Source organism: Vipera berus (assembly GCF_964194415.1).
Source record: "Vipera berus genome assembly, chromosome: W".
Classification (NCBI taxonomy): Eukaryota; Metazoa; Chordata; class Lepidosauria; order Squamata; family Viperidae; genus Vipera; species Vipera berus.
Genome location: NC_138210.1, coordinates 52,283,321 through 52,307,182, shown reverse-complemented (window position 1 = coordinate 52,307,182; position 23,862 = coordinate 52,283,321). Strand labels below are relative to the sequence as shown.

The window sequence follows — 23,862 nt, the reverse complement described above, 5'->3', positions numbered from 1 at the left end:
CCAGCGGAAAGTCTCCTCCTGAACAGAACCGCACTTTGGGGCTTGCAATGCTTTACACATACCTACTTAGGAGTAACTCCCACTTAAGTCCCTGAAGCTTACACCTTGAGTAAAGAAGCCGTGGGCATTCCGCTCAAGCAGGAGTCCAGCCCTCCGCGCTTTCCCCTGAAGAAAACAAGCCTTCGCCCCAGATTTTACAGCTCTTGGCCACCTCTGTGACCCTCTCGCTCTCACTTTCCATTCTCCTCCGCCGCCAGGATCACTTTCGGTTTCCATTTCCCTGGGAGGAAAGGCAGCCGGCTATTAAAGCGCATGCAGACGCCTCCGCTGCCGGCACTCTGCTGATTGGGCGGAGAAGGCGTGGAGCAGCCATTTGCATCTTTTCCTCTGGAGAAGCGACAGCCTGAAGACCGGGAGTGGCGTGTTGGTATTGATGGGGACCAGCGTGCCTGGTTTTCGGGGGCGGGGAGGGGAGGTAAAGAGAAAAGGGGGCTAGAAGGGTTCAAAAAAGCAGGGCAGGATGCGATCCAGCCCATAGGATCCCATCTCCCCGTTACTTCAATCCGAGAATACGATCCTAGCTCTGGATCACTCGATCGGAACAGTTTGGGGAGCATCGCTTCGGGCAGAAACTTGGCACAGGACTTTATGGGTTCTTTTAATTTCTTCTGAGAACTCTTTTCTGCGAGGCATGGTTCACATCAGACAGTGCTTCTTGAGACCAGTAAACCCAAAACAGGTGTGTGTTTTTAAAGGGCAGGACAGCTGTCAGCAACACATCCAATATCATCACACTGGTTGGAGTCAAGGTTGGCTCACTCCTGGCTCCAATTAGCTCTTGGAGAAGTCATTAGGCTAGGGGTTCACATACTTTTTCCACCCTGCACTGTGAATGTTTCCATCTTATGTTCAATTAAAACATGACAACAGCTAATGTTTGTGTAGTATTATTTTAAGCAGACTGTGTTTTTCTATTGTTGTGACTTACATGACGTTTAGAGCGCATTTTATGGCCAATTCACGCAAAACTCCACGTAATCCCAAAGGGTTCACATACTTTTTCTTGCAACTGTATGTTATGCCTGTATTTCATTTTTATACATTTCTTTCTTATTCCTACAGGTTGAAGAATGTCTCAAAAGGAGAAGAAAAAGTAAGGATTTGTGTGTGTGTGTGACAGAGAAGGCAGAAGGATTATAGCTGGGGATTGTGAAAATAGCAATCCCAACCAAATGAGAGCAGGTGTAATGGTTGAAACATTGAACTACAGTAGAGTGTTTACATCAATGCACAGCTTGTGCATGTTTGTGCGTGCATAGAGAGTTGCATATAACTTTCCAAGAGAAACATGAACGTGACATTATATTCCCATAAAGGAGATGTTGTGTGATGTACATGCACACACACACTTGGGGAGGAAGGCTTCAGATCCCAGCTTATCCTCAGCACAAGCTGGGATAGTGAAATAGTTGGAGTAGGAGCAAGGAGAGAGAGCCGGGTTATAATCTGGCTCAGTTTAGTAAGTATATTTGGGGCAGTCTTCAACTTAAGGACTACAATTGGGACCAGCATTTTTCTTACTGTGCAAGGCAGTTGTTAAATGAGTCATACCCAATTTAATAACCTTTTTTTGCCACAGTTGTTAAGCAAGTCACTGCAGTTGTTAACTGATCACGCCTTCATTAAGCAAATCCCGCTTCCCCCTTTGGCTTTGCTTATTGGAGGCTGGATGGGAAAGCTGCAAATAGCACTATGATCACACTGGGATGCTGCAACCACAGTAAGTACATGTTTGTTGCAAGTGCCTGAATTTTTAATCATATGGCAGTAGGGATCCTGCAAAGTGTGTAAGTGCAAGGATGGGTCCCAAGTCACATTTTACAGTGACGTTGTAACTGAATGATTGCTAAATGAATGGCTGTAAGTCTGCCTGTATCATCCTGTCTTCTCGTACTTCTGGCTTTTTTTAAGGCAGGATCCCTCCCCCTCCTCCCCAGCCCCCTTAGAAACAATGACTGAAAACCTGGAATCCTCAAGATGTTACTAAACTGCAGGTCCCAGCGTTCCCCCCCCCAGAATTGACAGCAGTAAAAGAAGTTTAGAACTATTGTTTCTTGTAACTTCTGCAAGGTCACAAACTCCCGTTCTGGTGTTAGATGGAGTAGCTACACAATGTATCTGAACAGGCGTTGCTGGAAGTTGGCTATTAGAAGGTCCTTATGCCCTGTATTGAAGTTTGTCTGTCTTTCAGGAAGGGCTTTCGGCAGAAACCGCCTCCCATCCTCAAGTATTTGCAGGGTATCCTTCGCAAATACCCAGATGGAGGGCAGATATTAAAGGTGGGTTTGTAAGAGTTAAACACTGGATTTTTTTGTCTTTGGAAATATTGACATAGGAATAGACTCTAGCTGCTTTGCTTGTTTCTTCATTCATTGATTCATTAATTCATCACATTTATATAGCTGCTTATCATATTACATTTTGTTGCAAGGAACATGGTTCTTAATTTGAGAATATTGCACATTTTATCAGCAATATCTAAGGAGCAGTTTTGTTTTCTACATGAACTAAAAGTAAGGAAAATGTGTGTGTGTGTGTGTGTGTATCCATGCATACACATCCTGTATAAAAAATCAGAACTTTTTGTTTTAAAAAGATATATGAACATAAGTAACTAGCTTGATGGTAATTTAGGTAATCTGGATAATTTGGGACTGCTGAGTAAACATACATAATTATCTCTTTTAATCTATATATTATTTCAACTTACCTTATAAAATTTATTTGGAAACTATTGAGGGAATGAAATGCATATGAAGAAGGGGTGGTCAGACTCCTGAAAATTGTACATTCTGTTTACACCAGGAATTCTGGGATTTTAGAACTGTTGGGTTCTTCATGCTAAAGGAAATGTTGACAACTACAGTTCCCACCCTCAACACTGTAGGGAAATTTGGTGTTTTGGGGATGGAAGCCATTTGTGTTAGATATAGTTTCATATACCTATTTCATTTAATCATATAATAATGTACAGGTAGACCCCACCCACTATCTTCTTCATTCCTTAGAAGTGCTGAACAATAACTTTAAAACCAATAACCACTTTTACAATCTTTACAGCATTTTCATTCACATGATCACCATTATAATCAGTATGCATTATCCTGACCTGTTTTTCTCCCTTCCCCTTGAGAATTGGAGAGGAAGGGATTACAAGAGAGTAAGCAGACACACAAAGAATACATGGGTCTGTGTAGTCCTGAGCACCATCATATTGCTTTTAGTGCATATTAACTATTGTGTGCCTGCTTACTCTCTTGTAATCCCTTCCTATCCAATGAATGTAAATACAAACATTAATTCTCTTGTTGCTACTCATCCCAGCACTAGATGAGCATTCCAGAGAATAGGGAGTGTCTGTACACGAGTAAATACACTTACATGTCAACTGAGCCTTGGTGGAGCAGTGGGCTAATGCCTCCTTAAGTAACACCAGCTGCCTGCAATTAGTGCAGGTTCGCATCCCACCAGGCTCAAGGTTGACTCAGCCTTCCATCCTTCCGAGGTAGGTAAAATGAGGTCCCAGATTGTTGGGGGCAATAAGCTGACTTAGTAATAATGCTGCTTGGGGGGGGCGAAAGCCCTAATAAAGCAGGCATATACATAGAATGAAGGCTATTGCTAAGCACATTGATTTGTGCTTAGATTGTAAGCCGCCCTGAGTCTTCGGAGAAGGGCGGGATATAAATGGGATTAAAATAATAAAAAAATAATAATAAAAAAACCTGCACATTTAGTCATTTGTGTGTATCACAGTGAGGAACTCTTGCGGATTGAAACTGAAGGGAGATGGAGAGATGAGGACTAAAACCTTGCAAAGGAAGTCCCAGGAAATCCCAAGTCCTTTGGCAGAGAGTCAGGGAGGGATAGCTAGCACTTCATCTCTGATGAGCTTTAAAGGATGGCACAGCTTACTTAATGTTTGTTGGCTTCGGCGTCTACCTGAATCTGCCCTCTGATTTTCTGCTTCTTCTCAAAGGAGCTGATCCAGAATGCAGATGACGCGGGTGCTGAAGAGGTGATTTTACTCTATGATGAACGGAGTTTTGGAACACAAAGTCTTTTCTCCGATGGACTGGCAAGCACCCAAGGTAGAGAGCAGGACATGCGGAGGACTAAAAGCTGCTCACCTTCACCCAGAAATAATTCCAGCTGTCAATTGAGGGGGTGGGGTGGGCTGATGGTGGAGATCTGTGTTGTGTGGCTTGGGATGCAAAATCCTGAGACACAGGCCTATGATCCATATATTAACTGATAGAACGAAAACTGGATATATGAATAGCACAAGGAGATTGCATTATTAATGGGATTTAAGGAATGTTTTTCCATTTCTGTTACGTGTACACTGGACAACAGGGGGCCCTGCACTTTGCAGGCAGCCGGGCCTGTTACCCCGTTTGATGTGATGCTATCCTCCCTTCTTAGAAATAAAGAAATTACATTTTTAAAAGCCTCCTATGTTAGAGACAGTCCTCGACTAATTTGAGCCCTAAATTTCTATTGCTGAGCGAGACAGTTGTTAAATGAGTTTTGCCCCATTTTACAACTTTGTTTTTTCCCCCAAATGCTGAAACGTTAGTTCTGCGATTTGCATCACAGCAGCCCAAGGGAGTGTGGGGCATAGGTTGTTTTTCCATTAGCAAGAACTCTTTCTCCACTTTGTCCTCTGGAGGCTGGCTTCCTAAGTGGCCTTGCCAGTAAATCTTTTTAGAACACAGCCACGGGGCAGCAAGGAAAGAGCCTTTCCCCAGCGTAGGAGCTGGCAGAAAAGAATGATGATGTAAAGTGATGAGGATGTCTGCAACCCATATTCTGCCTACACAGTGAATCCAAATAGGGGGTTCTGTCCTCAAATGCAGAAAGGGGTGGGGGGAAGACCTCATTTGGCATCAGTTCCTGGCCACAGAAGACTGGATCTTCTATTAGTTTTCAGATTCCAGGAAGCTGGTGAGATTAGAGGTCTGCCAGCAAGGATTCATTCTTGGCTTACTTCTGCTGCTTTTGGTCAGTTTCCCGTTCACACGGTGTCATCGCTTCCTGGGATCAGGGAAATGGCTACAAAAGAGCCATTCTCCCTTCTGGGGAGAAAAAAAAAGGGGGGGGGAAGCAGGAGTTCCTGTTTTTCCAGCACCAAAAAGACCACCACCTCACACCCAGTATAGAGGTTGCTGTAATGCAGGGGTGGGGAACGATGACCCTTTTATGACTTGTGGACTTCAATTCCCAGAATTCCTGAGCCCCTCTATGCTGGCTCAGGAATTCTGGAAGCCGAAGTCCAAAAGTCATAAAAAGGGGCCATCGTTCCCCACCTCTGCTGCAATGGAATGCACGGGTGACCTTGGGAAAAGACCAGAGTGAGCCTGCCTAGGAAACAATCGGATAAGAGGGGCAGGAGCCTTCAGTCGCTTTAGGAGTTGCAGGAAGAAACTGAGGAAGGACCTGACTTAATGGATCAAGCAGTTAAAAGTGGCGGGTGGGAAGACTGTACTTTTGGATGACACTGTAATCCCTCATGTTAAAAAAAGGAATATATGTTAGTCCACGTTTTTCTCTCTTAGGACCTGCACTTCTGGCTTACAATAATGGCATTTTCTCTGAGGATGACTGGGAGGGGATCAAAAGTCCCGGCATCAGTCATAAGGAAGATGATCCATCTACAGTTGGTAGATTCGGCTTAGGCTTCAATTCTGTCTACCATATTACTGGTGAGTACCTCTGCACTTCTTGATTTAGGAGAGAGCAAATCTCAAAACCGACACACATTTCTGAAAACATTTCTTGGGCATAGTTTTTCCTTTTACCGCCACTGCCAAAATTCTGAAGTGTTTCAAGAAAAAGGACTTTTGCGCTTTGTATATATGAAATCCAGCAAGACACATCCCAGGTATTTTAGATAAGGGAGGAGTTGCTTTTTTGTCCAAAGTATCCTAATGTTTAGCTTCACACATTGCCTTAGGTTAAAACCAAACAATCACACTGCCATCTGATTTATCAACTGTGGCTTATCATTTATTGATTTGTGCAAATCCAGCAAATTGTAATGTACTGTGAATGTAATAACTGGTTTAGCGCAATAAGGTTTGTACAGGGCACTAAGCCTTAATGGGATTTGTCTGCTCTGATTTAGCCCGAAGGAATGACTGTTAGAACATAATGCGATATGTGAGCATCTAGCAACGTGAAGATACTCTGGAACGGTGTTGCTCAACCTTGACAATTATAAGATGTGTGGATTTCAATTCCCAGAATTCTGGGAGTTGAAGTCCACAAATCTTAAAATTGCGAAGGTTGGGAAACACTGCTGCAGTGAAATTCAGCTCTGCTGAGTGCATTTGCTCTTTGCTTAGCAACTATCCAATAATAGTTGCCCTTTGCCATTCCCTGCCATTTTCAACTTTGTTTTACACAATATTGTCCCAGTGCAATCACTTGGCTTTTCTTGGGGTACATTGCCTGGTTATCTAGTCCAGGGCTTTTCAACCTTTTCACAAATTGTACCACTTTTAGGACATGACAATATTTGAGTACCACCAGTGCTTAGCAAGGTGTTGAAAACTTGATGACTAAAAAAATAAGCTGGCTGGTCGGCCTTTCTTCCTCTCTCCCTCTCCTCTTCTTAGCTCTCCTTCCACAGTGTAGTAAGAATGTCCCCCCCCCCCCCGGTCCGTTTTCTGTACCCTTAAAGACACAGGAATCAAGTGCAAAGCAAGAAAGGCTCACAAAAACCTCCCAGAATAAAGAAACACTAAACTGTTTTTTGTTGTTGTTTTTCTTTAAGCTGCCTTGGGCCTGTCACAGTTTAAACAATGTAGCAATCAGCCTAAAAGGCTCCAGCAATTGTGAAAAGTGATAACTTTAAATTAAGCCTGTTTACCTACAGAGAAAACTTGCTAAAAGCCATAGACAGACTCAAGATAAGGGGGTAAAACTAATTACATTTGTTTAAAGGAATGAAACCTATGGAAGCCAACACTTTGGACTCATTGCTAGACTTTGTAAAACAGAGTAAAATAGTCCAATAACCAAAGCACACAAATCGAGCTTCTGAATTACAAAACGCTGTAAAAACTACATAAAAATCCTTATGGTAATCCATTCAAGCTTCCAGCTGACCAGGAACCCACTGGCTTCTGAAATGAGCCAACCTTCTTTCTGACATGCTCGTCTCCTGGCTTTTCATTTCATCAGTGCTGATTGCATTCTCCTGGCTGGAGAAAACGAACCAGGGCCCTTTTCTTCCAGCAACAGCTGCTGCTTCTTCCCTGTCTTTTTTCTCCCTGCCTGCTGAGCTCTCCTTCCACAGCTTCTTCTCTTCCCTGTCTTTTTCCGTTTTTTTTCCCTTTCCCACCAAAACCACCTCCTTTTATATCCTCTCCTCCCTCCCCCATTTTTCTACAGTTCACCTTCAGCTCCGCGCTGCTTCCAGAAGTGCCAATCAGCTGGAGCTCTGCCTGCACTCCTGGAGCTTCTGCCGAGCCCAGACAATCCTGCAGCTCCAGCTGACTCTCCCTGAGGCTTGCGGCGCTCAGCTCATTCCCCTCCCCCACTACATTTGTCTAGGAGGGCCGCATATCAATTGCCACATGCCAAAGTACCACTGGTGGTAGGCGTTCCATCGGTTGAAAAGCACTGATCTAGTCTACATTAATATTTCCTGGTGGTCCAAGTATTAAGCAGGTACAACACTGTCAAGAACCAAGATAAAATAATGCAGTGGCTACTACTGACTTATATGTACTGAAATAAGAAAGGAGGAAAGTAATTGAAGTAGGAGTGTTCACTGCATGTTTGTGAAGCTAAATTTTCCTTCTCATCCTTCAGATTTTCCATCAATTCTCTCTGGTGAATTTTTGGGAGTGCTGGACACGCAGCAAACAGCACTTGAGGAAGGAGGTCAGCTGTGGAGTATAGAGGAATGGGAGGAGGCATCGGATCAATTCCAACCATTCTGGGCAACACTGGACTCCCTTGGTAAACCCTGCCCAGCAGTCAAGGGCTACTTCCCTGGCACCCTCTTTCGCTTTCCTATTCGGCAGAGCCCCTCCAAGATCTCAGACAACATCTACAGTGCACAACGGGTGCAGGAACTGCTGCGCTCATTCTTAAATGATGCCCCCATTAGCTTGCTGTTTCTCAGGAACATCCAGAAACTGACTTTGGGCATTGTTGGTTCTAGTGGTTCCATCTGTGAGCTGCTGAAGGCTGATGTGTCAACTCGTCCATATTGTGAGTCAAATGCTGTTCAAGACGTGCAAAAACCAACCAAAGTATCTCTGAGCCAGGGAAGAAATAGAAGTATCTCAGAAATATTTGCTGATTACAATCTTGGTGCCACACTGGAGACCAATGGCTGCATCAAAACTCTTGCTTTACAAGGTACTGGGGTTGCTAAAGCCGCCAGCTGTGAGTGGCTCATATTGTCAGCAGAAGCAAAACAAAATGCTCTCCCAGGTTTGTGGGACCTGGCTGAGAAGGTGAGATCCACACCAGCATTATCCTTGGCCTACTGTTTGCAGGACAGATGCGCCGGCCGCCTTAGCTGTGTCTTGCCTCTCCCAGCCACTGAGGAAAATGTCACTGGATTGCCACTGCACATCAGTGCTCCCTTTCAACTCACCGATGACCGGAGGCATGTGCAGTGGTCTGAAGAGGGGTCCCAGGCACGGGGGGCTGAGGGCCGTTGGAACCACTTACTTATGGAGGAGGTACTGCCTGTTGCTTATTGCCAAATGGTGGTGCTGGCCTCCTCCTGTCCTGGTGACCCATATGGGGCATGGCCAGACCCAACTCATAGCCAACAACTCCGGTACAAGCTTCTAGTAACTGAAATATGCCAGAGGTTAAGGGACATGAAACTCTTGGTGAGGGTTGGAGAGGGGAACCCTCGCTTGCTCCATCCATCTGAAGCCATCCTTTTGCCAAAGCCAGTCTTGGATAAGCCCATAGGCCCAGTGCTGGAGAAGGCCCTCCTTTTGGCAGGATCACCGCTGGCAGCAGCCCCTCCTCACGTGCGTCAAGCCTTGGTATTGGGTGCAAAAGATGGGACAGTAGTGCAGGAAGCCACAGCCAAGTTTGTGGGAAGGGCTCTGCAACGTGCTGCTGCCAACATCTGGAATTGGCTCACAGAATCTGAGAAAAAGTTGTTACTGGAATATTTGGTTGAAGATGGATGTTACCTGGAACTGAATGATCTGCCCCTACTTCCAACAGCTAATGGGCACTACACCTGCTTTGGAGATGTTGGAGAGACCGTTTTTGTTGAGAATCCTGACTTTCCCAGGTGAGCAGCCTCCCTCCACACCACCCCCACCCCAAATAGTCTAATTCTGTCTTCCCTTTCTTCCTCCTTCAACATACTATACCTCCTGTTTTGAATTTAGTCACCCTTGAACATCTGTTAAGGTAGAAATTCAAAATGCTTTAAGGATAAAGGGAAGCAGAACTTTACTGATTTGTTCCAGAACAGCTGAAGGTCAGTGTCAAGAGATGCATTTAGAGATGTCACACTCTAAATCTTGGACTGAACATACCTTTATTTCCTAAGACGTCTTATGTTCTAGGCAAAGAAAATTAAATGGAAAGCTGCATCACTTTGTATTTTGCCAGATAGACCAGGTAGCATACTAAAAAGGTAAGAATGGTAGCTGACTTGTAGAAAACGGAAAAAGCACTTGTTTATTTAGAAAAAGATGAAAGATACTATTCAAAGTAACAGACATCATCCAGGGAGATGGCAGCAAGAGCGTGAAGGATTAAGCTTGCCAATTTGGTAAATAAAGCAGATTGCCTTAATATTTGATGAGCCTGTGTAGTATTTATAAACCTTAAAATATATAGAGTAAGATCCATTTTCTTGACCTTCTTGGTAGTTTGTAGTTTATGGAACTTTTCTCTTGGTTTTGTAGAATTCTTTTGCCTGGTTTGGCCAACCAGTTTCTTCCCAAAGATCTAACTCCTGTGTTGCTGAACCATTTGGAGGCAATTGCCAAAAAAGGTAAGTTGTTATTGTCCCATATGTGAGCCCCTAGGTAGTGTAATAGGCTGTGAGAATAACCTTGAGGAACAGAAAGAAGAGCCACAACTAAAACAACAGTAGCGCTGTCTTGAGTTGTGGCTCTCCTTCATGTTCCTCAAGGTAATTGTTCCATCCCATTAGAGTGGCTGGGTGCAGCCTTATCCAGTTGACTGCATCTCCCACCATCTCAGTGGGATATTGGTTGCAGAGGATGGAATTATTTGGATCTGCCTGAAGGACAATTTGATCGGGTCTTAGCATGTCCATGTAGACACATAGCAGCCAGATGCCCTCTGAGAACAGACTAGAAGAAGGGACAGTGAGCTTTTCCATATTGCAATTGCTACTCAGTGTAGGATACACCTGACTTACTGGTGCAGTTAGAAGAGGGAAGTCATTCACCACCTTTCTGGTTTTAATTTGTGGTTCAGTAAAGGAGGAGGAGGATTCGTCTTCTCGGGATTCAGGATTATCTTCCAATAGAAAACAAAGGGCAAATGCAACTTTCCCCTGAAGGAAGTCAAAGACTCTTTTTGTTAGTTGTAGAGTAAATGAGACGTTTTGACTTCTGGCCACAAAAGAGGTCATTTGAGTATGTAAGACTGTCAAGTCCGCCTTGGATCAGGCCCAGAGTGAATGTAATAATGCTACTCGCTGCAAAGACTGAAAAGTAAGCTTTCTGAACCAGAATGGTGGTTTGAACCTTAAATCTCCTTGCTTCTAGACTAACATTCCAATAGCATGTCGACATTCTCGTTAGAATCATCAAACGCAATTAGCTGAAAAATGAGTGTGGTACCTATAGAAGAGAATATTTGTAGTTCAGGGTTGAACTGTGGGGTCCTTAGTGCCAAGGCATTCTTGGTGCATTCATGAAGTTACCTAGTTGGGTAATAGAATATCTGCAAGAAAACAAATCATGTTCAGAGACCTCCAAGGACCCCACAACAGTGTGATCTCAAACCATTCACAGACCTTTGCGATATAGCCTTTAGTACAGACCAAAAATACTTCTGTAACTCTTTAGCTCCAACAGGGACGTCTGAAAGGTGCTTTTTCAAAAGGCAACTGAACTTTGTTTTCTCCTTGAGGAAGATATTTTGCTTCTCATCCAAGAAGCTTCATCAGTTCTGACTGAATGGTGGGGGGATGGAAGGATTAGTTCTGAAGAACTAATTAACTAACTAACTAACCAGTCAGAACTAACTCTAATGCCAGAACGAATCCTTCCATCCCCCCACCATCCAGTTAGAGCTGATGAAGCTTCTTGGATGAGAAGCAAAAGTTTTTCCTCAAAAAAAATGAAGTGTAGTTGCCTTTTGAAAAAACACCTTTGAGATAACCATGACCTTAGATGACTGAGAATCTCCAAAGATGTTCCTCCAACAGAGATGCACAAACATTGGTACTTGATCCTTGTGTCTTTCCTGTCTCTAGGGTTATTCAAAAATCTGGTCTCCTTGAATCAAGCCATCATTGAGAAGAATCTTCCTAGAGCTCTCCCGAGAGATTGGGTGAGCAGCAAATCTGTTCCTGTTATTTGGAGTCCCAGTGCGTATCCTGGCGAGCCTCCCCTTGAGTGGATTTCTGCTTTCTGGACTTTCCTGACACACCGTGCTTCTTCCCTGGAACCCTTCGAAGGATGCCCGATGATACCACTGACTCCTCTGCACAATTCTCTCAATGGCATTCAGTTGGCTCGGCTTTTGCCTCAACCCACCCTCATGTTCCAGAGGCGTAATGGGCAATGCTTGCCGGATGCAGTGGCTAAAATTTTGCAAGTGTTGGGCTGCACCGTGATCCAGAACTGGGACTCCAGTTGGTCCCACCAACAACTGAAAGAATATGTTCTAGAACCCACACCTAGCAATGTCCTGCAAGCTTTTGTCCATCTGGGGGTAGCAAATGTAACAGACCACCTGACATTGTTGTCCACCTGCCAGATTGAAAGTTTGAGTGCTTTTCTCTCTACGGCTGTTTCATTCTCTCAAAATGAAATCAGAGTCCTCACTAACTTGCCACTCTTCTTCAAGATGCCTTCTCTTCTTCCACCTTCCAAGTCAGCCTTGGTATCAGCCCAGGATTATTTGGCTTTAGAAAAGATTTTGGATCCACCAGTGCCTACAAATCTCTTGACTCCGGAGCCTGTACTCTTGTGTCGCAATGAAGCTGAACGAAGCTTGCTCTTCAAAATCCGCGGAAAGCTTCTGGGGACACCGGACCTGTGCCTGCTGTGTGTCCGAGCAATGAAGCAGGGGTCCTATGCCAATCGGGCTGAGGATGCCAAGCAATTCATGTTGTGGTTACTGCACAATGGAGACACACTCTTTAGCCAGAGCCGAGAATTACAAGCTTTGTGCTGCGATCTTCCATTTGTGGATTGCGGATCAACAGAATTGCTCCGTCCCTGTCATCTCTACGATCCGGAGAACCGCACATTGCTGGCTTTATTAAGACCGAGCCACTTTCCCAAAGGGCCCTTTCAGGAGCAAGCAGTGCTGCGAACACTTCGTACGCTGGGTCTGAAATCAGATCTTAGTGCTGTCTCTCCAGCAGATGCAATAACCGCTGCAAGAGAAGTGAATGTAAGTGAAACAGCAACTGCCAAGGCCAAGTCACAAGCCCTTATCCGGGTTTGCAATGAGAGTCCTCTATTGTCCTGCTTATCTCCTGAGATGCTGAAGCAGCTGAGGTCCCTGCCTTGGGTCCCTGCCGTCAATTCCTCTAAGCTTGGGCCAGCTGGAGTCTTCCTAGCACCTGAATCAATTCGTTCAGAGAGGTATGCAAGTCTTGTAGGACAGGTCATGGGACTGACAAATGCTTTTTGGGCCCCCGCTGCAGAAAAACTGGGCCTGGAACGCTTACCACCTCCAGAAAAGGTGATGGAAAACTTAGCTGACCTGGTAGAAGCCTATTGCTCTAAAGAGAGACCCCTGTTAACTGCAAAGTTGTGTAGCATCTATCAACACATGCAACAGCATCTCTTCCATTTCCAGCATCCCCCTACGTACACATCAGTGTGGAATGGGAAGGGCTTCTCGTGGCCAACAGACGTGGTACTGTCCTTTCCTAATGATTTGGACTTTGCACTCCTAATGCCACGAGTTCCTCCAGATTTCCAAGAGTACAGGCAGCTTTTTGCAGAATGGGGTGTCCAGCAGTCACCCACTGAGAAAGATATAGACCAGGCTCTTCGTAAGCTGGCAAAACAAATTAATGCCAGACCAAACGGGGGTACGCAGGCTGAACTACTCCTCTTTGTAGCTGCCTTGGACTGGCTTACCAATCAAGAGTACCATGGGGAAGAGGAAATGCTTATACCGGTGCAGATCATAGGTTTGGTTGGTTTTGCTCTTCGCCCTGCCAGTTCAGCACTGTATTGTGACATGGATCGTGCCCGTCTTGCTGATTTGGATGGAGACCTACCCAGTTTGGTGCATGAAGCGGTTTCTTCTGCCACAGCTGCTTTCTTTGGGGTGGAGATGGTGAGTACCAAGTTGTCAGGCTTAGAACTGTTTGAGGCTTGGGGGCCTTCAGAGCCCATCACTCTCCGGATCCGTAACATTCTTCGGGAGTACAGCCACGATGCTGACGTGTTTCAGGAACTGCTGCAGAATGCCGAGGATGCCGGTGCTCAGACTTGCAGATTCTTAATAGACCACCGGCAACATGACGCTACTAAAGGACTTCTGGATCCTGGCATGGCTACTTGCCAAGGCCCAGCCCTTTGGGCCCAGAATGATGCGCTGTTTACCGAGGCAGATTTCTCCAACATTACCCAACTAGGTGCAGCCACCAAGGAGCACCAGGAGGACAAGATCGGTCGCTTTGGCCTAGGTTTCTGCACTGTCTACCATATGACTGATGTGCCTTTCCTTCTCAGTGGTCAGACCGTCCTCATCTTTGATCCAAATATCACTCATCTCCAAAAACATATCCGTGGTTCAGCCCGACCGGGCATCCGTTTGAATTTGACCTCCACAGTCGCCGCTTCCTTTCCAGAGCAATTTTGGCCTTTCAGAGGGATTCTTGGATGTCGAATTGGGGAGAAATACCAAGGCACACTGATCCGTTTGCCTTTCCGCACTGAACAGGAGGCCAAAGAATCTCAGATCTGCCCTGAGCCGTTTGGACCCAGCCGGATCAAAGGACTAGAAACTGGTTTCCAGGAGATGTCCCAGTACCTGCTGATTTTCACTCTCCTACCTTGCACAGGGTTCCAGTTGTCCAGAAGTTGTGCAGCCACTGGCGACAGTAAGCAGAGAAGTACTGAATGAGATGGGCGTTCCCCTTATACGATTGAGAACAACGTGGCAGTCAGCTGTGAATATCCACCATTTTCTGCTCCATTCATGCTCAGCTGATGGGGAAGCTGAGGAACTGTTCAGAAAGGGAAGAAAAAGGGGTATCCATTTCTTGCCTCCTTCTGCTAGGGTAGCCTTACCACTCCGGCCTAGTACCACCGTTGGGCGATGGCTCCCGGATATAAGTGGTTTTAAAGGCCGTGTCTTTTGCTTCTTACCTCTTCCCATTGAATCAGGTCTCCCACTGCATCTCACAGCTCCCTTCGCCGTGCTTAGTAATCGCAAAGGACTCTGGGATACCACAGAAAAGGGCCAGTGGAATATAGCACTGCTACGAGATTCAGTGACAGCTGCATGGCTTGGGGCACTAACTCAGCTCTGAGACATGTACAAACAAGATCTGCTGGAGGACTACGAGTATTATGATTTTTGGCCTGATATACACAGTATCAAGTACCCTTTCACTGAAGCAGCCAAAGCCTTCTATCAAGCACTAATCGATGGAGTAAATGGGGAGCAGCCAGTTCTCTTCTCTGATGGACAAAAATGGCGCCCGCTTAATCATGCTTGCATTTTGGATGATGATATCGTTCGCGAGACGCAACTGAGGTCTGTAGCGGTGAGAGCCTTCTCGTTACTCTTACCAGAACCACAGATTGCAGTTTCTCTTCCAGAGAAGGTTAAATTGAGCTTTAAAACCTGGACCCCGAGAAACAGCTCAGTGCTAAACACTTATAATTGGGCACGGTTCCTTCAAGAGCTTGTTTTACCCAACCTTGCTAAGCTTGCAGTGCCTGATCGTAATGCCCTGATTCTTCGTGCCCTAGATATGAATGATGCCAGGGTGAATGAGTGCCTGAAATCCCTGCCTTGCATTCCTGCTACTCCAAATGAAAAGCTGAAAACCATTAAAGAACTTGTACACCCAAAGGGCCGTGTCGCACCTCTCTACTGTCCTGAAGATGGCTGCTTTCCTATGGGTGAAGAATTTCTGAAGCCAGAGAGGCTGTTGCGCTTGGAACATCTTGGCATGAGCAAAGATTGGGTGGAAATGGAAGAATTGATAAGCCGAGCCCGAACTGTGGAGGCTTTGTGGCATCAGAACCCCGACAAAGCATGCCAGAGAGTCTGCTGTATCTTGGATCTCCTTGATGGCCATCTCCAGGAAAGTTCCAGAAATACTACCCAGGTTTTGTTTAGGGATATTCCCTTTTTACCGGCAGTGCTTCCTGGGAATATGCGTAAAATCTGCTGCCCCGGTGAGATTTACTACCACAAGCTGAATTCCTTGGTACATTTGATTGAACCAATCCTGGACAAGAAAGCCCTTGGGGGAAACTCCAAGCTCTCTGAGGAGATAATGGAATTCCTGGGAGTCAAATGCAAACCATCTGCAACTATAGTGCTAAAGCAACTGGAGACAGCGTCCTTTTGTTCCAATGCCGTTCCCCCCAAAAAGTTGGCTGAGATGGCACAAAATTGCTATGCTTTTCTCAATGAAGTAGTCCAGAACAATCAAGGTAGGATGGAGGTAGCGCAAAAGGCACAGACATTCCCCTTCATCCTGGTCAGTGTTGGCTTTGTGCCAGTGTGTAAAGTGTCTCACAATCTGGCTTTCGACGCTATTCCATATCTCTTCAAATTGCCTGAGGAGTACTGGCAACAAAAGGATCTGTGGAATTGTATCGGTGTACGTGATGTATTTACTTTGGATGATTATGCTTCTGTCCTGGAAACCCTGGCTAAGGATGCAGCTGGACGGCCACTTTCTGTAAAGCAACTAGAAATTGTACTTAGGTTAATCACTGCAGGGCTTGCTGGAGTTTTGCTAGAAGATCAACAACTGGATTCTTATTTGTCCCAGAAAATGTTTTTCCCAGACCAGGACAAAGTCCTACGACAATTGCCTAAGCTGCTTTTTGATGATACTCCATGGCTCCCACATGAGAGCGGAACACCATTCTGCCATAGTATGATTCCACGAGAAATTGCTGTGCGCTGCGGCATATCGACCAAAAAGCACCATATACTGTCCAAGAGACGGATCGAGAAACTTTCTCTTTGGGGCACAGATTTTGGAGCTAAGGAGGATTCGTGTACCCGCCTGTCTAACATCCTTCAGGAATATCCCTCTTCACAGGATGTGCTGAAAGAGCTGCTGCAGAACGCTGACGATGCTGGTGCGAGTGTCATCCATTTCCTTTGGGATCGCCGTCAGCATCCAACAGAGCGTGTTTTCAGTGATGAATGGAAGTCTCTTCAAGGTCCAGCCCTCTGCATTTATAACAACCGGACCTTCCAAATGAGCGATATTGAGGGGATCCAGCGCTTAGGCTATGGTGGCAAAAAAGGAAGGCGGGATGCTATAGGAAAATACGGTCTGGGATTCAACACTGTTTACCATTTGACAGATTGCCCTGCATTTGTCACAGGGGATAGAACATTATGTGTCTTTGACCCCACATTGCGTTATCTCCCAGAGTCTGATGAGGTCTCACCTGGCGCAAAATACAACCTCACAAAAGATTTCAGAGAGGCCTTTTTGAATGTTTATGACACCTTTTTGTCTGATGTGTTTAAGTTGGAACAGGGCACACTTTTCCAGTTGCCCCTGCGTACTCCTGCAGGGGCGGCCTCCTCTCCCATTTGTCAGAAATCTGTATCTGAGATAGATATGGAGAATATGTTGGAAGCTCTTAAAGAAGATGCAGAATGCCTCATGATGTTCCTCAATCACATTCGCACTGTAATTTTCTCTGTTATGGGTGAGGAAGACAGGAAACCCAAAGAGTTGTTGCGGGTTGAAACTGAAGGAGGGGAGCCTGGAAGGCTTGAGTACCAGAAACATCTGCAGCAGGCAGCTGCAGCAGGAGGCCTGGAGATGAGCAAACCAGCAACCGTCTTCTACAAAATGAAGATCGGCACTAATCTCTTGCATGATCCCAGCATCTGGTGGGTTGGAAGGCAAATTGGAATGGACAGCACAGAGACCATACTGGGCATGCTACTTCCCTATGGTGGTGTGGCTGTTTGTCTTAATAGACAAGTGTGTGGGAGGGCTTTCTGCACATTGCCCCTGCCAGGAAGGACAGGCCTTCCCATCCATGTCAATGGGAACTTTGCAGTGGATTCGGCTCGGCGTGACTTGCGCAAGGATAGCGGTGAAGGGGATGTCAATTCAACCTGGAATAGGTTACTCATGCAATATCTGCTGGCCCCTTTATATGGCCAGTTACTTAAAAACCTGTGCCAGACACTGGGGAGTGAACCCCTGAAATTCCATACTCTGCAGAAATGCCATGATCATCTTGCTCAGAAGTATTTGCAATATTTCCCAATTGTAACCAAAGATGTATCCCCTGTTTGGCAGCAGTTAGTGATCCATCTGTATAAACTGATGCATGAGGACCAGCTCCCATTGTTGCCAGTTTATCAGAAAAATGTCAATTACAAAAATGCCTGGACAATTGAAACAATCAGTGTGTGTTGGAGTGCACCCAAAGAAGAGGATTCCACCAGAGGTCCCTATTTCCTGAAGAATACAATAGAGGATGAAATTCTTGAGCGCACGCTTCAGGAGCTAGGTATGAGCTTGGTCCCTGCCTTTCAACTGTTACAAGAGATACATGAGCAATTTGTCATGGCGGAAATTGATGTACTGACTCTCGATTCTCCTTCCCTCTGTAATTTTTTGAAAAGTCTGTTCAACTTCTTACCATGCTCACTAAATCAAACCCCTGTAAAGAATCGTTCCAATTGGCTTGCTCTCCTAACCTCCTCTCTCAGTGGACTGTGTTCTGATGACGTGAATTGCGTGGAAGGACTTCCATTACTGTTGACCGATGATAACGTGCTGAGATGTTTCAGCCAACAAGAACCTGTTTATCAGAAAAGCAGTGCTTCTGAGCTTTTCCCACATCGTCAGCATTGTTTTTCTGCCTTTGCAGATTACAATCTAAATCAGCTTCTATTAGAAATGGAATTCCTGAAGAAGTTTACTTTAGATGAATCTGTGGCTTATATACAAGAGATGTTCACACTGGACAGCTGGGGCAACGATAAGCAACGCAAGAAGAGCTGGTTAGGGGAAGTGTGGAAGTTCTTTGAAAGTCAAATCTGTGTGACACGGAATAAGGAAAAAAGGAACGAGCTATTTGCAAAGTTCATTTCCCTCTTCAAACGATGCTCTCTGCTCCCTGTCTATGGTTCCAGTGAGTTGATTCCTCTTGAATCCCTTGGTACATTGATACCTAATAACTTAAGCCCAGTTTGTGAAATTCTTAATAAGCTGGGCTTTGCCAAATTAGATAAATCCCTGTTGCCTCCAGAGTTGACTGAATACTGCATCAATCCAGAGTTGCTAAACATTGAAGACCCTATAGTAGTGCTGGAGCAACTGTCTACCCACCGTAGCCTACGCTGGAAAGAACTCAAATCCTGGGATTATGATTCACTCTTGAGGTTTCTCTGTAAGGAACTTAAAGTGATAAGTAATCTAGGATTATTAGCAAAACTGAAAGCTTTGCCTGTCTTTGAGACATATCAAGAAAAATACGTATCACTAGTTTCATATGATAAGGTCTATCGTCTAGTATCCAAAAATCCAAAACTCTGTGAGAACTTTCTGGAATTTTATGAAATGGATGCAAGGACTGTTTTACTCAGGGACACCTATTGGAATCAAAGGTTGAGCGAGTGCTTTGGTATTGGAGAAATGAATGATTTGCAACAATTTATGCTACTTTTGCCAAGGATACCCAGTTTTCCTGAGACCAAAGTACTGGAAGCCTTAAAGTTACTCTTCATGATCAAGTTACACTATGATGAAGAGTATGAGACCCAGAAAGCAGTTGTGGTGTCAACATTCAAGTCCTTTGCCTTCATTCGGGATGAGGAAAATGTGCTGCGTCTTGTGTCATACTTCTATCAGGATGATACAATTTTTCAAGAGTTGGGATTGAGCTCTCGATTTGTACCAGAGAAATTCTATGCTTCAATGCGTCCAATCAAAAAGTGGGAAGTGAACCTGTTTTTATTGGATGTGGGTTTGCAGGAGGTGATTTCTGAGGAAGATTTTTTGAAATGTGCTACCCAGGTTGAACGAGAGGCATTCAGCAGCGGTTCCACTTCTGAAAATGTCCGAGGAAAAAGTAAAGCACTCTTGAAATATCTGTTTTCCAGAGCAAAAGATGAACTGTCTAATTCCTTCCTGGCAATTTTGTCCAAGATCCGTTTCCTTGTACCGCGTCGCCTCCCTGATGAACTGTGTAGCCTTCATTTGCCATACGCCCCTTACAGAGCTCCAGTGGCACCCCGAGGTTCTTTGTACTGTTCAAACAACCCTGCACTCTTTTGGACTTCAGCTGTTGCTTTCTCTTTTAATGACTATGTTGGGAAAGAAGGTAGGGATCTTTTAGAAAAACTTGGAGTGATATGCACAGTACCTACCAAAGTGGTCTTGGAAAATCTGGGTAATGTCTGTCAAGTAACCTGTGATACCCTAGGAAATAAGAAAACTCAGGCAGAAGTTCTAAAATGCATGTACAAATTCCTGTCAGAACAGGAAGAAATAGATGTGAATTCCCTTAAAGGCCTTCCTGTGATACTGACAGATGATAATGAAGTAGCTGAGGCAGAAAATGTGGTGGTCCACTTGCAGCACTCAAATGACTTTCGACCATATCTCTACATGCTGCCATCCAAGTTAGGGGTTTATATAGATATCTTTGAAAAGTTTGGAGTGCAGACTGAGCCAACCATCTATCATTATGCCAGTGTTCTGGCCAGGATCCAAGAAGAGACTGCAGGATGGATGAAACTGCAACCCAATCTTACTAAAGCAGTGCTCAGGGCTACTCAGTTCCTCTTCCATCTATTGGAAGAAGCAAAGGAGCCAGTGGATTTCTCAAAGCTGCAAGAACTTTATCTCCCTTGCATCGATGGGAAGCTATATCCATCAAACACTTTAGTATTTAGTTTCTACCAATCTGGTCAAGAACCCCTTGCTTTGAAAAACACACTTCGCTTTCTGGTTGATCTCTCTGAATGTTCCATATCAGCGGACAAGTATAAGCAGTGGAAACTTCTGCGCTTGCTACCTGAAAATCTCCGCCCCAAGTATTTCAATAACATTGTTGAAGAACAACTAGAAGAGTCCTCTCTGAAACTGTGCATGTATCGGGAACACTGTGAGTTTCAGAACAATCTCAAAGAACTTCTGGTTTCTCTTGATTTCCGGAATGCGCTGATTGCACTACTGAAATGGCAGAGTAAAACAGAGGAGATAGACGACATGAATGACGGACTCTTCTCTCCAGATCAGCTAGAAGTGGTGTGCTGTGAAAAGCTCTGCATTGTAATGGTCTACAACCTGCAAGTTTTAGAGGAAACTGAACGTGTCAAGACAGTGCATGTCGCAAGAATGTCAGATGAAGAGACAAAGATTTACCTTACTCACCAGGAAAGCATGAGTAGGCAAGAGGGAATACATATTTTCTCAACTCTAGCCATTGAGGTTAATAAGCTTTTGGGAGAAAAACTTCATCAAAAAGCCATGGGGATCCTCATGGAGATTTTAGCTTGCGAGAGACCTAAAGATATTGCTGAAGTCCTAGAGAAATGCGAAGTGCCCCTGTACCAGCAGGCAATCCGAAATGCTTATGACCTTCCTCCTCCAGGAGAAGACATCCCTGAGGAATGGTATGACAGTCTGGATATGAGCATTCTGCATACCTTTATGAAAGGAGATTATGTGGGCTATCTGGATTCTTCCCAGCCCAAGGAGCATTACCTGTACGCTGTTGTCCTTGAAGTACTTGAGTCACAGAAGAATGGTGCTGGTCAAATACTCACATATCGTATTGACTTGGGAGGAGGTCGGCAAGAAGAAGTGACTGCTTATGACTTGTACCATTTCAAGAGAAATAAGCCAGTCTCCGATTCAAATAAACTGGTAGTGCTGCCCACAGGTCCCGCTGATGCTGCCCAAGTGGTAAGACCAGATATTAATGAGTATTGGCACCACCGGCCACTGAGCGAGGTGAAGAAAGAGATAGATGCGTGCCTAGCTCAAGTTTGGAGACTTTCAGAAGAGGAGAAGAAGAAAGCCCTTAGAAGATTGTATCTGTGTTACCACCCAGATAAAAATCTTGGCCAGGAAGATTCTGCTAATGAACTCTTCAAGTATCTTAAAGAAAAGATCAAGGAGATGGAGAAGGGAATGAGGTCAAATGGCTCCTGTGGAGGATCCAAAAGTAGCAATTCCTATCACAGAAACTTCTCAGACTGTTGGAGTGAATGGGATCGGCAAGCTCATCAGCATCAACAGAGGCACTATGAATTTACCAGAGGTGGTGGTGGTGGAGGAGGAGGCGGTGGCGGCAGTTACGATTTTTGGTCATACCATCGATGTGGACCAAACTCTTCAAGATCACAACCAAATCACTGTTTCCTGGAGGCAAAGCGTTGGCTCCGGCAAGCAGAATGTGATCTGCAGGTAGCAGCCAGAAATGCTGGGAATGGCAGCACTGAATGGCTGCTGTATATGACTTTCCGGGCTATGGAGAAGACTCTGACAGCAGTTGAGTACAACCAGGGAGGTAGCTTTGAGAGGAATCTCTCTCTTGCAAAGCTGGCTGATAAGGCAGCATCTTATGGATGTGAGCTGGCTAAGCTTCCTGAGCAGATAGATGTGCTCAGGGAACACGGTGTGGATGACAAGATAATCCCAAATATCACACTTCACCCACCATTCCTAATGAGGCCTTTTCTGCCTGCAAAGAGCAGGATGTGCTATTGTCAGCTTGGGAGATCTTAAACGTGGTAAAGAGATGGCTTGGCCTCTAAACAACCCCCCCCCAATAAATATTAGAAGCTAGGAGAGACCATTGTATATATAATGCAGCAGTACCTGTAAAGACATTTTGCAGAGAGTTTTAAAATGAGAAAGGTTGTTCTTGAAAGACCTATGCTCTCCGTGGCACCTGTTGTGATCCTGGTCGGTGCCAATGGATTTTTGGACCTAAGGGAGTTAGACTCAGTAGACCACAATCTGGAAGGCCCCAATGATTGCAGAACTGAGGGCCCATGGAGTTGTGGCCATGAACAATCTCCTGGAACGGCAGAGCAACGGAGGACTCGGCTGTTTAGCAGTGCAGACTTTGATGGCGTACTACGATGGATTATTATACCACCATACTTTTGCCTTCGGACTGTTGCTTATTGTCACCTACATATCATCCCCTAAGGATTCAGAGTTCCCTGGGTAATAGCCACTGTGAGAGGGTGGCTTGAACTTACATCTGCTGCCCCTAGAGGTGAGAGCTCTCGGGGACATGCTATACCCAGGATGGGTGTTTCAGACCCCCCCCCCAGGAATAGGCCTTGCGACTGTCGTGAGAGGACGGTGGTTGGCCTGTCCTGGGGGTGCACCCAGCTTAGTGGCAGTGGCTGGGTGGAGGGCCGGGACACCTATTTGTCCTCTGCTTAGACCCTCCTTACTGACTATGGACTGCCTGCATCTGGACTGCTCTTATGCCTTATCTTAGGTATTCTTCTACGGACTTGCTCGCCCTCAGGGGTGCTCCCCCTTCCTGGGGGCGACCCGCCTTTCCAGCCGCGTACAATCTCGAGGAAGGGCCCACTTGTTGGGACCCTGAGAGATGGCTGGGCACGGGTAGGGGCCTCCGACGTAAACCTAATAAGAGGCCCCTGGTTTGTTTTTTGTCGAAATTTTTTCGGGGGTTAGGGAGGAGGGAGGGTACTTCTTTTGGTTGTTTGGACGAGGGGGGCAGTCCAACAACCTCTGTTCAGGCCAGTGCTGAGGCGGATCGCGGGGGGGAGGAGCGGGGGTCGGTTGCTTCTGGGGCTCCAGGGCCAGTCGTGGGATTACCTATTCCCACGACGTTAGGGAATGGCAGCAGGTGTAGGAACAGAGGGCCGTATCGATCTCTGGGAAGGTCTCTCCGCTGCTTACAAGCGGTGGGGCACTCCGACCCTCTGGCTCCGCCCCGAGGTCCCGGGAGTGAGGATGTGCAGCCTCCTGAGCTCCGGCTGGTGTACTTGAATGCCAGGTCTGTCGTTAATAAAGCTCCTCTCGTCCGTGACTTGGTCGAGGGTGAGCAGGCGGACCTGGCTTGCATCACGGAAACTTGGTTGGGCCCAGAGGGCGGTATTCCTCTGGTTGATCTTTGCCCACCAGGTTTCCGGGTGCTACACCGGCCTCGGGCTCAGGGTAGGGGTGGGGGAGTGGCTGTTGTTATGAGGGAGACCTTGTGTCCACGGGAGGCCACCGTTCCCCAGATAGTCGGGTGTGAGTCTTTCTTCTTGAGATGCGGCCCTGGTGCGCAGTTGGGCTTGCTGCTGGTGTACCTTTCGCCTAGTCACGCAGCAGCAGCCCTGCCTGAGCTTCTCGATGTCCTCTCTGGGTTGGTGATTGAGTTCCCGAAACTTAGTTTTGGGGGACTTCAATCTACCATCTCTGGG

The 23,862-nt window shown here is 45.8% G+C and overlaps 1 protein-coding gene across 1 annotated transcript; it reads left to right on the top strand.

Moving 5' to 3' along the window:
• The first annotated feature begins 411 nt into the window (after window positions 1-411).
• Window positions 412-23,004, top strand: LOC308676514 (sacsin-like). Its single transcript, XM_081342349.1, is given in 11 exon segments — window positions 412-427; window positions 1,123-1,153; window positions 2,252-2,339; window positions 4,040-4,151; window positions 5,619-5,765; window positions 7,882-9,340; window positions 9,966-10,054; window positions 11,513-14,264; window positions 14,266-14,758; window positions 14,762-22,097; window positions 22,100-23,004. Coding segments are annotated over 10 exon segments (12,624 nt in total). The 5' UTR covers window positions 412-427; window positions 1,123-1,130; the 3' UTR covers window positions 22,225-23,004.
• The last annotated feature ends 858 nt before the right edge of the window (window positions 23,005-23,862 follow it).